The sequence below is a fragment of the Olea europaea genome, chromosome 10 (assembly GCF_002742605.1).
Source record: "Olea europaea var. sylvestris chromosome 10, O_europaea_v1, whole genome shotgun sequence".
NCBI lineage: Eukaryota > Viridiplantae > Streptophyta > Magnoliopsida > Lamiales > Oleaceae > Olea > Olea europaea.
The window spans coordinates 10,027,644-10,041,025 of NC_036246.1; the positions used below are offsets into that span (position 1 = coordinate 10,027,644).

General features: G+C 33.8%; 1 protein-coding gene across 5 annotated transcripts; it reads left to right on the forward strand.

Annotated features, from left to right (window-relative positions):
- The first annotated feature begins 6,318 nt into the window (after positions 1-6,318).
- Positions 6,319-12,872, forward strand: LOC111401188 (probable serine/threonine-protein kinase DDB_G0280111). Of its 5 annotated transcripts, XM_023028810.1 has the most exons (9): positions 6,319-6,505; positions 7,918-8,003; positions 9,467-9,956; positions 10,366-10,531; positions 10,613-10,663; positions 10,772-10,954; positions 11,083-11,182; positions 11,370-12,118; positions 12,273-12,872. In XM_023028810.1, exons 3-9 carry the CDS (start codon positions 9,493-9,495, stop codon positions 12,636-12,638), a joined length of 2,079 nt encoding a protein of 692 aa, XP_022884578.1. In that variant the 5' UTR covers positions 6,319-6,505; positions 7,918-8,003; positions 9,467-9,492; the 3' UTR covers positions 12,639-12,872. The 5 variants fall into 5 exon arrangements, with proteins under 5 accessions (XP_022884578.1, XP_022884579.1, XP_022884577.1 ...); XM_023028811.1 differs by lacking the exon at positions 7,918-8,003; XM_023028809.1 differs by lacking the exon at positions 6,319-6,505 and having other exon boundaries at positions 6,512-8,003.
- Positions 12,873-13,382: the final 510 nt, after the last annotated feature.

Sequence of the window (13,382 nt, forward strand, 5' to 3'; positions counted from 1 at the left end):
TTTCTCTAAAAAGACGATATGTCGTGAGATGAAGACTTTCTTCATGATAATAGGATTTATATTCAAATATCTTCTTTGAATATCCCACAAATATGTATTTATCGAATTTAGTCTCAAACTTATCCAATTCAAGGCGCTTCAAATAAGCGTCATGGCCCCAAACTTTCATATGAAATAAATTGAGACTATTGCCTTTCCATAACTCGTAAGGAGTTCTGCTAATCAACTTAGATGTGACATGATTTAGTGTGTTGTACACTGCAATCAGTACATGACCTTAAAACGATTTTAGGAGATTTGCATGGCTTGTTATTAATCGCACTATATCTAATAGTTAACGATTCCTCCTTTTAGATACACCAGTATGCTGCAGTGTATATGGAGGAGTCCACTGCAAGAGAATCCCATTCTCTTTTAGATAATCTAAATATTATCTTTAAGATACTCTCACTTCGATCGGATATTAATGTGAGGGTATATTTATTTATTTATTTCTCTACTTCTAGTTTGAATCCTTTGAACCTTTCAAGAACTTCATGTTTGAATTTCATCAAGTATACATGATAACTGATGACATAAGAGAAATCTCATCTGACATTAATTGACATAGGTCCATATACATCACTATGTATTATGCAAATATTTATGTAGACATTTCTCACTTTCAAATAAAAGGAGATTTGGTTATTGTGCCTAATAAGCATGATATGCACTTGTCAAATGATTCAAAATCAATTGACTCCACATACACATCTCTATGTAATATTGCATTTCAACTATATGACAAAGTCTGCCTTACCAGATTTAGGTAATAATTAAATTATCACATTTATGCCTTATACTTTCTATATTCATTATAGAATCCTTAGTATTAAAGAATATAAATGTCGTTTTGTAATTTACCATAACCATTAGGATCTTTATCAAGATAAACAAGAATAATAATTGTCCTTAACATTAAAATAGTTCATGTCCGAACATGAAATTCATTTTAATTTTCCAGTTATGGTGGGTACAAAGCGGCATTTTTCTAATTTCAATACTAAACCAAAAGACAATGGCAAGAAGTATATTCCTACAAGTAATGCAGCAACCTTTTCTCATCTTCAACGTGTAGGTCAACTTCTTCCTTTTGCAGTGGTCTACTTCTATCTAGTTTTTCCATATTTATATAAATATGAGATCCACATCTGGTATCGAATACCTAAGAAACTCATGAAGCAGACATAAGCCTTGCAATTTATCTTCCAATGACCTTTTCATTCTACAATGAAACCAAGGGTCCTTAGATTTGGTATTGTCCCTTTGCTTTGACGATCTTAGCCATATTGGATGCTTTCCCAAAGCCTATTTAGATTTCCTCTTAATATCTTTAGAGAAATCAATAGCTTGCCCACTTGTAGCTTTGATATTGGGCATAACAGTCTTAAGCAGGTTAAGCAACTTAATAAATGTACATTCGAGCTTATTCATATTAAAATTCATAATTAGTATGAATAACTCTTTGACAAAGATTGTAGAACTAAGTCAATACTTAGTTCGTAGTTCATGATTGAAATCAATTGAGACACTTCTCAATGTCAATCATCTTCAGTACCTTAGCACTGATTGCAGATTCCTCTGTCATTACGCATCCGTATAGTTGCTTGGAAGTCTCATATCCTTCCACACATGATTATTATCATACAACTCTTTGTAATGAAAAATCATGTGTTAACATCTATACTCTCAAGTTATTTTTGTAACTCATGTGACATATTTGTAAGCATCACATGTGTGCAGTACTATCGTCATCACTATGTTTATTACAGTACCCACATCTTCCTCAATCGAGCCATCAACAAGTGTCTTTGGAAAGGGCTACTCAAGGACGTAACCAATTTTCTCATGCATGAGAACAATTCTCAAGTTGCGGTGCTAATCAAGAAAATTTAATCTGGTTGTTGGCATCCAGTATGCCACTCAAATACACATGGTTACTCACGATAAATTTAAATGACGAAAAGAAAAGAATAATATATAAAATGCATCAATTAATTTAACATAGATTTTTATTAAATTAAATATACTCTCACTATTTAACTAAAATTTATGACCCTCTCACATACAACTCCTAGATCTTTAAGCTGACAACTCTTTGTCTTCACACATCTTATGTGTTAGCTCAATATGCCTCTAAAATTTCTCTCCTTGATTGTCTTCAGCAAAAGATAATTTTTAGTTAAGTCAAATTCATCATTTAAAAATATCAAATATTTCATAGTATCAAACATATCCCTAATAGACCAGCCTTGAGTGTACTCTACAAGTTGAGACGATTTGGGACTCTAATTCTTCACTATAATGATAAAAGGGCGATTATAAATGTGACTTAATATTTTATCGAGGGGTTTTACATTCAAAAGTCTCATCGTAACAATCATATATGTTGTATTATACATCTACCATACAAATAATAATAATAATAATAATAATAATAATAATAATAATAATAACAACAACAACAACAACAGTGTGGACAATTATGGACTTTTATTATCTAGTCTTCCCGAGCCATAAGGAAGACTAGTTGGTCGATTCCTAAGGGGTATAGTATTGATTCAGTATCAATGTACATGGTTTCCTCATCTTCGTGTGTCTTCAATTAGCCCAATTACAACATGTATCATATACTAGTTGTCATGCAGGCTTAGATGAAGATGGACTCACAGGCCCATAATAATAACAACAATAACGAGTTTGCAGGCTCAAAACAATTAAGAGCTCGCAAGCTCATAAAATGACAGGAATAAAATTAACCATTCAACACATCCACCTGGTCAATCCATAATCGTCCACTAATAATACATTCATTTCATAAATGTATGCCTATATAATATCTAATATTATATGCAAACACGTTTCAAGTTTCTAGTAATTAAAGTCGTCTAAACTCTTTTAGACAAATGGATTGGAACAATTAAATAATTAAATAATCATATTAATCAATTAATTTAATTAGCATGCATATTTAATTAAAATCAGATTTTAATTAAATATTGAATTAGAGTCCAACTCTAATTCCACAATTATAAGGCGGGACTACTTAATTAAAATCAAATTTTAATTAAATATCAAATTAGAGTCCAACTCTAATTCAAAGATTTCAAGGCGAATTTTTATTTAATCAAAATCATATGTTAATTAAATACCAAATGAAAGTCCAACTCTAATTCCAAGAAGAAATTTAGAGCGAGACAGTTTAATTAAAATCCAATTTTAATTAAACACCAAATTAGAGTCCAACTCTAATTTCGAGAAAATTTTAGGGTGAGATAATTTAATTAAAATCAAATTTTAATTAATTATCAAATTAGAATCCAATTCTAATTTCAAGAACATATTTCGGTGAAAAATTAATTAAAATTAAATTTTAATGAAGTACTAAATTAGAGTCCAACACTTAAATTGAATGAATATTTTAATTTAGGATAAAACTCCTAAACAAAATAAATTAAATTTGGGGTCATATTTAATATTTAAGTTAAAATGTAATTTTAACGCAAATATAAACAATCGTCAATTTTGAATCAAATTTTACTTTGGGTCAAAATTAAAATTATGGGTCAAACCCATTTAAAATATAATTTAAAAACCATTTTAAAATTCAATTCAAATTCAAAATCATAACCATTTTGCAATTTACAAATTGACCCAAGTTTAAAAATTAATAGACAACCCTTAGAAATTTCAGAAATAACAATTTGGGCCCTTATGTTAAAATTGCATTATGACCCATCTTATACTATTGCAGACAAGGGTTTGCAATTTCATAAATTGCATAAGTGGCCTCCATCCCCAACTTCATCACCCGATTGTTGGAAAGCCTAGAAGCACTTGAATTTTTTTTTTTTTTTATCTTTCTTCCGGCGCCGCATAGATTGCCCATGGCAAGGAGCTCAGCAACGCTCCCTGCCATGGGCAATCTAGCAGCGCTACACGCTACTGTTGCAGCGCATGCCGCTATAAATCTTAGTAGCACTTGTTGTTGACGCCACAGTCGGGGGGGCGGGGGGGTCACCGGCAGCCCAATCCATTAATTAATTAATTTTATTTATTTATTTATTTTTTTGGGTTTTGTTTTCAAAATCAAATTTTGAAATATGAAAATCAATTTTTCCTTTTTATTTTAAATTAATTCGAAAATCAAATTTTCAAATTGCTAGAAACAAGAAAAATATGTACAATCAACATTTGATTACTCAATCATGTAAATCAATTCCTAAAAAACACAAAGTAGGTTCTGATACCACTGTTGTGAATTTATTTAAACATGCGCAGCAAAAATAAAATAATTTTCAATTCCCACCGAGAATCGTCTTTGTGTTTAGATAGAAATTATGATAAAAATGTACCTTTTACAAGATTTACAAACTCTTTTACTATTCATTCGATCCAACGATCTTGATTCGTCATTCGCGGCTGTCCAATTGTCCAGCCTCCAATGGTGATCCACACAGAGAAAAAGATTGTAGGATTATGATTTTTCTTGTGCTAGCAAGAAGAATGAATTTTCTCTACCAAATTGTAAACTCTAATAACTTATTTATATAAGCTTAAACGCGCTTGGCCTGACCCGGTCCAATATTTAATTAACCCATTTAATTAATTCTGATTCGTGAATTAATTAATCCAATTAATTAATCTATCCAACGCTTAGTAAACTAATTAATTGACAAATCATAATCTTCCAGTTCTCTTTTGTGTGCGATCCATCAGATTCCCGATCACGATGCCTAACGACGTGAAATATTATTTTGATCTAATCAAAATTGATAAATTAAAACACATTTTTAATTTATCACTAATTCACACTCGCCGTTTCAGATTGACATCTAGCAATTGTCAGGGCAATACATGTGATAGAAAATGTCACGTGGTATGACAAAACCAAACTCGTTTGTTTACCATGAAACTATAATCCTTTCGTCAATATGATCTGATCAATTACGAGGTATGAAAGTGTGTCAATCTCGATTATTGATAATATCTTTCACTCTACTATTAAGTCAATATAAGTTAAAAACTCCTTTTCGACTTACGAGTACACCTTGGCCAAGGATTTCATTATCGACTTAATTGAATGAAATGCAGAGCATAATTTTTTACTATCTAAGAGCGACGAATCATCTATCGATCATTCACGATCTTCATACAATTCTTGACATACCTGAACGATACCGTATTAGCGGCCCTTGACAGAGTAACATCCAACACCGTCAAAGCATGACTGTCCACATATAAGATTCTATAACGACCTCAAGTCAAAGGACCAATCTCACTATCGAACGTTAAAGATTAACCATTGATACTCAGATAATTATCCACATGGAATCTCTAGGCGGATCTCCAATATTTTGTTCTATAACAAAACATCTACGTGTTTATTTAAGTGTTACCACTTTTTAGCTTGTGAGATTAGTTACTTATTTCACAAGTAAGAAATGCCACACGTGATTTTCTATCTGTAATAACGATATCCGTATCTCGTTATTACTTACGATCACGGACGATTTAAGATTCAATCATATGTAATTTGTATCTCACAGTCACAACTCCTTGTGATTAACAAATTACGAAGATTTGAATTTACAGACTCTATTATTTAATTTTGTTGTCTATTAATTAAATAATAGATATGACATTAAATCGCATTAATTATATATTAAAAGTATTTATGTCCAAAATTGATTTGACCTAGAGTATAACATTTACATTGAAAAGTATAGTGAGCAATCAAATATATCTTTTAAAGTGCAATGAACAATCAAAGACGTCTTTTCTTATGTGACAATTTGGTGTTGGCATTAGGGAGCCACCTATCCATTCCATTTGCTATGTCATCAATTTCGTTAAAAATGTTTAACGAATGTCATGTAAGTGAGTAATGTATAATATTTTGATAAGTTTAGTAGTCAAAATTCGACATTTAAAACTTTGCCCCTATCTGGCTCCCATTATTTGAATTTATAATTGGGGTAGTATTTTTTTGAAAATTGTGTGATTGAAAAGTTTTTAATTTGAGTGTAATATTATTTTATTGAAAATTGTATGGTTGAAAGTAAAAAAAAGAAAAGATAAATTAAATTAAATTAAAGAATTTTAAAGGGTGCCAAACGGTCTTTATTGAGCAGCCAAAGATACATAAATTCGGTGATTATTTGGACAATTAATTCGTTTTAGTACCGAACGTGGAAAGATGGTAATAAATCACCGAATTCTTGAAAATTCGTCGTTTAGCCCTTTGCCAATTGCCATACATGAAAGCAATCAACGCGCCTATTTATTTTGGCCGTCTCCCACATATGTTATTATACACGCATTTCCCGTTTTACCTGGGTCAAATTTTTTCACCAACAGATCACATCACGTATCTTTAAAGTTAAGGAACATCGCACCCCAGATTTTCAAGCTCCCATTTATTAACTCTAACTTTAGCTTCAGATTGGATTTTGCTTTATACAAGGTAATAATCTGTTTTCTTCTGTCTAGATATCATGAGAATTATGTGTTTCTAGAATTGAAGGCAAGTTTGTTTTGCTATCGGTTGCATCCGAGCCCAAGTTTTTTAGGCTTCATTTTTCGTGCTTTCCCATTGAAATTTATTGCCAGCAATAATTTATTTCAAATCTTGATCTGATTTGGTCGAATTGTTTTTTGCTCACTGTCTATACATGTAAATTATAGTTTGTACTTTTTATGGATTATCTGATTTTACCTTTGGTGAAAAAAATGGACTTGGTGTTATGGAGCGTATAACAGGGATCATCCATTTTCAGATAATTTATTTTAACTCTTTGGTGTTGTTTACTATATTCGTCCTCTTCCTTCTAAAATATTTTATGTGAAAATTCTCTTATTCTTTTACTTAATGAGTCTAATGAAAGAGTGGTATACCAAGGCACGGATCTTTCGGTTACATTTGCTTATCTGTTGTCTCACAAAGATAACTGAACATTCGGAGGTGATATGCGGATCACTGTACAATTGATTACCAGCATTTAGTTGCAATATGATTCTTTCAGTTGTGAAGTAAATATGCTTTGCCACTTATGCTACTTTGAATTAATTTCATTGGAGGGTGGAAGGAGGAAAACAATATTAAGTCCGATGTTGTCTCATTGCAGGTTTCAATCTAAAACATAAAAATCTTTCAAATTCAAATTTTTCTTTCTGCAATAGACAAACTGACGGATATCAGTTTTTCTCACAAATCACCTTTTCATGTTCCATTACTTTAAATAGATAAATCCTATTGTCTTGTTACTTGGTTACTCAGTTTGTTGGGGTGGAGTTGGGGTCATTTATGTGCCTGATGATTCCATGGATCTATATCTAGTTTGTAATTTTAAAAAAATCATATGAATTGTTGATGTAAATTTGAGTTCTAGGTGTTACATACAAATTTATCTCAGTGTTTGAACATGGCTTCTGAAAATTGTGGAAGCCAACGCTTCCACATTTTGGATTACATGGATATGTTTTATTGAGGGTGGAAGGGTGGGGGTTAAACTTTGGAAGACCATCTAAGAACTACTTGCGTTTTGTAACGCCTACTGGTTCATTTTATTTCCCTTGTCTAGTATTACATAATTTTGCAGCAATGTAAATTTAAGCTCATCAGCTGAAGAAACTAAGCCGCCATTTGGCAAATTTGTAATTGGTTTATCAAGAGAAGTAGTAGTAGTTCCCACGAAACGTGTGCATAATAATGTGTAGTAATTATGAATGTGTGGTTTGACGTTGAATGAATTTACAAATTATTTATAAATTCAGTACCCTAAAGGTGCATAATAGATGAGCTATTTTTTTGTCAATTGTTTCTGCATAAGTACTTTTACCATTAAACATGTTTTTCTGTGTCCTGGATATCTCAAGCTTGATATTGGATATTGGAAATTCGAAACAACTGTTGCAAGGAATCTTGGCTGTACTGCATAATTATTGTGCTGAGTAACAAAAAGGTATTCCACTAATATTCACTCAGTTTTAAAGATGCACATGCATGTTGATAGAATGTTGAGGATAAGTAATAGAAACAGGACCAGGACAGGCCTATCAGCCCCCAATTTCCATCCCCTCCTACTTGCTAAAATCTTACCCTTACTTTTCCCACCTCTTCTTCTTGTCATCTTTCTCTGCGCCTATTCTCCTTGTTAGTGGGGCCTTTTTGTTGTCTTGCCCCACGTGTTTATTACTATTGTTTTCGTGTGAAAATCTTCTATTTGCTATTATCCTATATGGTTTCTTTGTAATATTGAAAATACAAAATACATACAAAAAATATAGCTGTTTTAGATACGCTACCCTTCTCCATTCTTGTTTCTGGTGGAGCGTGGGCAGCAGCAGTCCATGCAGAGCTTGTCCTATTTGTCATCCTTATAGATTATTGGTTGTGTCATAACCATTTAATATGCCAATTTTTTATGATGGCGAACTGGGGTGTTGATTTACTACAGATCATCCCTAATTTCTGATAGAAAAGATGGATTAAAAGGTACAGAAAAACTTGTTCCTAAATAAGGCTTCTGTTTATTGATGAAGTTGCTTCTCTTTTTGCTGAACATATCTTTTGTACACTTGTATTTATTTGCCCATAATTTACGGCATACTCTAATCCCAAATCGGTCCTCATATGCTTGTTGAGCGTTATCGAATTAACAGTTTTCTACTTAGGTTTTAGTTTGGAAAATAGTCCTTGGTTGGGTTGAGATCTCATATAATTCTTTCTGTTTTCTGATGCATAAGAAAAAATAAATAAAGAGAAAGGTATGATTTTTCTATGTGCTGAACATTTTGTATTTTCAGTGGGTTAGGTTCATTATAATTGTGTTTGGTAGAATTAAAAAAGCATCTCTAATACAGCAGAAACTCACTCTGATTAATTTCCTTGTATACGGACACTTCAACTAGGGTAATGTGTCCGCGTCCGACACTCGTCGTATTCCAACACTCCTTGAATACTCTACAATGGTCATTTTTCTTTTTTTTTTATTCAAAAATATTGTATTTTTATCACAATGTTATTATTAAATAACGAATAGGTACTTTCATTTAAAAGATTCAACAAGAAAAATTAATAAATTGTATAGAACTGAATTTGTACTTTGTAAGTAAAAATTTTTAAAAATTTAATCAATATGTCGATGACATATCATGTCAATACTTTTTCAAAAAATCGCATGTCGGTGTGTTGATTCCATTTGAGGCCAACGATTATAAATGATTACCGATGTAATAGTAACTGTATTCCAATTGATTCTCTATATTAATAGTTGGTAATATGAGGGGTTATATTAGAAAGCTTTAATTGTTGCTTAGTTCTTGTGGGCTTCTAACTTAAGTCCTATTATTTGTCCAAAACTTGTTTGCTTCACTTCAACAGATGTCATTTTGATACTGATTGATGATGTTATCATATATGCAGTGGTTCATCTTTAAAAGTAACCAACGATGTGGAGATTCAAACCTTTTATGCCTAAAGAACAAAATGGGCTTGAAGGACGCACCATTGACATTGGCAATTTCAAAGTTCAAGTTCGTAATGCTATTGCTGAGGGTGGATTCTCCTATGTTTACTTAGCTCGAGATGCAATACACGTATCCAAGCAGTATGCATTAAAGCATATCATATGTAATGACGAAGAATCACTAGAACTAGTGATGAAGGAGACTTCAGTGATGAAATCACTTAAAGGGCACCCTAATATTGTCACTCTTCATGCCCATACCATCTTGGATATGGGTCGGACAAAGGAAGCTCTCCTCCTCATGGAATATTGTGAGAAGTCTCTGGTTAATGTTCTAGAGAGCAGAGGAGCTGGATTTTTTGAGGAGAAGCAGATCCTTCAAATTTTCAGGGATGTATGCAATGCTGTCTTTGCGATGCACTGCAAGACTCCACCAATTGCTCACCGGTAAGGGCTTATGATGTTTCTCACAAGTATTTTTGTTTTCATATGGATAATAACATTGTCAATATGGGTCAGTTTTAGACTGACTTGTACATTTACCAAAGTATATGCCACCATAAATTGTTATTTGATTGTGTGATTAACTTTTCAATCCTTCACATAGAAACGATATGAATTACTTGCAGTGGTATAGAGCATTATTGGACTAATTTTTTGATCTGCTGAACGAGAATATGCTTAAGACCTACTATTGCGGATTTCCTTATTCTTTCTTTATAATCTCATTTCCATGATGTAATAGATTGGGATTGTGTTATTGTGATATAACTGTATGCTAGTCTTCCTCGTTGAATTCCGTTCTGATTCTTCTTATTTTGACTTGTCTGCTTGTTTTCTGCATTGCATTATGTAGAGATTTGAAGGCCGAGAATCTTTTGCTTGGATCTGATGGATTATGGAAGCTGTGTGATTTTGGTAGTACCTCTACTAATCATAAGCGCTTTGAGAAGCCAGAGGAAATGGGAATTGAGGAAGATAATATCAGGAAACACACAACACCTGCATATAGGGCCCCTGAGGTACGAAGAACTTGCTATGAGGAACTCTGTTATTTGTGATGGAATAACTGTTTCACTACCCTTGGACTTTTCTTGGCTCAGATGTGGGATTTATATAGGCGAGAACTCATAAACGAGAAGGTAGATATATGGGTAAGTGGACGGTTTCTTCTACTGTACATGAATCCAGAAATAGCTTCGAGTTTTTTAATTTCATATTGAAGTTCTAGAAAAAATTATTATTAGCTTGTCACTTTGTAGGCATTAGGGTGCCTGCTTTTCCGCATATGTTACTTCAAGTCAGCTTTTGATGGTGAATCAAAACTTCAGATTTTAAATGGGAACTATCGGATCCCAGATTTGCCCAAATACAGTGCATCTTTGACAGACATCATCAGAGATATGCTTCATTCTTCCCCAGATGACAGACCAGATATTACGCAGGCAAGCTTTTTGCTTGATTGGCCATTCATCTCCTTAGGTTAGTTGTAGATATTTGTGCCCGTGGCCATAATAAGGGCTAATCTTGTTAATATTCTTATTTATTACTTTGTTTGGCACCTATTTTTCAGGTCTGGTTTCGTGTTAATGGTCTATTACCAGATGGGTTACAGAAGTCGTTACCTGACAGACCTCCAGAAATACCCCAGCAGAATGCTGCTGTGCACGGAGGTAACGACATTCTTCTCATGGTCTTTGTAATGGGGGGAAATGACAATAAAAAATTGTTATGTCTAAATCCAAATGGGATTTCAAATGGGGATAATTGGGAAATCTTTAATCAAATAACAGTGTCATAGAGATGTATCATGTATGCGAGAAGTTGAAATTCTGAAATTGTCCTATGGGCTGTTTGCAGGCATGGCAAGGCCCCTAAAAAAGTCTAACCCGATGCCTTGTAGAAGTCCACCACCTCCTCCCTTAGCTGAAGCTCCTCAAAATATATCATCACAGCCACATAATCAGGAGACGGATGGAAGCACGGGTTCATTAGGTGCTTTCTGGACCACTCAGCATGCAAAGGATTCAGTAGGCCAGGAGGACAAAGCCAGGCGCAAATATGATGAAGAATTTCCCGACAATTCCAAAAGCAATCCGACTTGCCATGTAATGATTTCTCGAAAAGAGGAAAATCTTCAATCCCAGCATGTCCAAGAGAAAGCACAAGTGAGATCAGTCAATGGACCTGGGAATGATCCTTCTAAGGACTTCAAAATAAATCTGTTCCCTGATGATTCTGACAATAATCGTGGCAGATCTAAACCAACCAAACCAGAGCAAAAGCCTACTTTTCAAAACGAGGTGTTCAATACTTTTGTTGCTGAATTTGATACTAATAAACTTAGCCCAGGAAGTTACTGTAGGAAATCGGCGAAAGAAGAGTTATTAGAGGCCGAGATAGAAAAGCTAAAAGAGCAGCTCACTGTTGCGTATACGGAAAAGGCTGAAATAACTTCCAGATATGAAAAGCTGTCTGCAATTTGCAAATCACAACGACAAGAGATGCAGGACCTGAAGCAAGTTCTTGCTGTGAGAACTCCATCCCCAAGCAGAGATGTCTCCAGAAACCAAGCATCTCCTGGAAGCCAACCATCTACAACTGAACAGGTATTTTTCCAACCATTATATTTGACAATATATTCAGGAAGAAAATGAGCTAAAACCTTGTTTATTGTACAGACTATGTTTGAGTCCTAAGTGTAACTAACATGCACATGTTAGCAAAATAAACTTACATCCTTCTTGTATTCTTCTCTATTAGCAGACAGGTAAGATTGAAGGAACGGTTCAGGAACTCCAACAAGGTTTTTTCGACCAAAGTTCTGCAAGCCCAGATCCTCAGTCGTGGAAGGCCTTCACTGATGATACCAAGCTACAAACAACATCAACAAAAAGTACACCTAAATCTGTTAGAACAAGAAACGGTAACCAAAATAGAAAGAACGTTGAACTAAATTCAGGTGCCAACACGTGGGGATTTGGAACAGATAATTTTAAAGCAGCTCCTTCCACAAGTCCTCAGTTCAATTTACGAGTTGATGAATTAAATAATTCTCAGCGCTTCAGTGAATCAAAGAATATAGAAAGTAAGCTGGCTTCCCACCCTGCTGGATGGGCTGGTTTCTAGTGCTTATTCTCTGCAAATGTGAAACATTCAGCATATAGAACACCTACATAATGCTATTTATGTCGACTGATTTGGAAGAGATGATGATCTGAATGAAAGATGGAAATACGAATTGGATTGGTTAAACGTTTTGTCATGTATGTTATGTATCAATGCAAGAATTAATTCCATACCTTATGGATGATATACAGACTTTGGATTGCACTTTCATTGATGGAAAAAAATGTTGTATTATTTACTGTTTTTTTGTTCAATAATCTTTACTTGCCTTTCCCATGTGGAAGATTGATTAATTGGTAACCGTGACTATACCTGTAAAGTTTGCAGGATTTAGTTGTGACTGTACTATGGAAATTTCTCTACTGGTACTGAAAACAGGCCGTGTGGCAATTTTACTGATATTAATTCATGCTCAACAAGGAAGCTAAGAAAAGACTTGACAAATATTACCAAAGCCTTTGGCAAGTTGACAAGTTCGAACAATTGGTTTTTGCCACCATACATTTTGATGAGGACATTACTTGTTTGGGCTAGCTTATTTTCTTGTGGATCATTTGCTATTGTTTTATTTTATTGGGCTTGTATTATTGGGTTTGGCCCAAGCCCACTTACTGTTTGGGTCTATTGGTTTCTCTATTTATAAGACTTGATAATTTAATTTCAAGGAGACGACGAAGAATTAGATTGGATGTTGTTTTGGCTTGAAGCCGTTTCCTCCTTCCCTCCTCTCTTTCCCCTAGTCTC

Excerpts from the sequence above, each read along its gene's own strand:
- LOC111401188 (XM_023028810.1), top strand. The coding sequence starts at position 9,493 with ATGTGGAGATTCAAACCTTTTATGCCTAAAGAACAAAATGGGCTTGAA. Across the intron at positions 9,957-10,365 it reads ACTCCACCAATTGCTCACCG|AGATTTGAAGGCCGAGAATC; the intron begins GTAAGGGCTTAT and ends TGCATTATGTAG. Across the intron at positions 10,532-10,612 it reads CTGCATATAGGGCCCCTGAG|ATGTGGGATTTATATAGGCG; the intron begins GTACGAAGAACT and ends TTCTTGGCTCAG.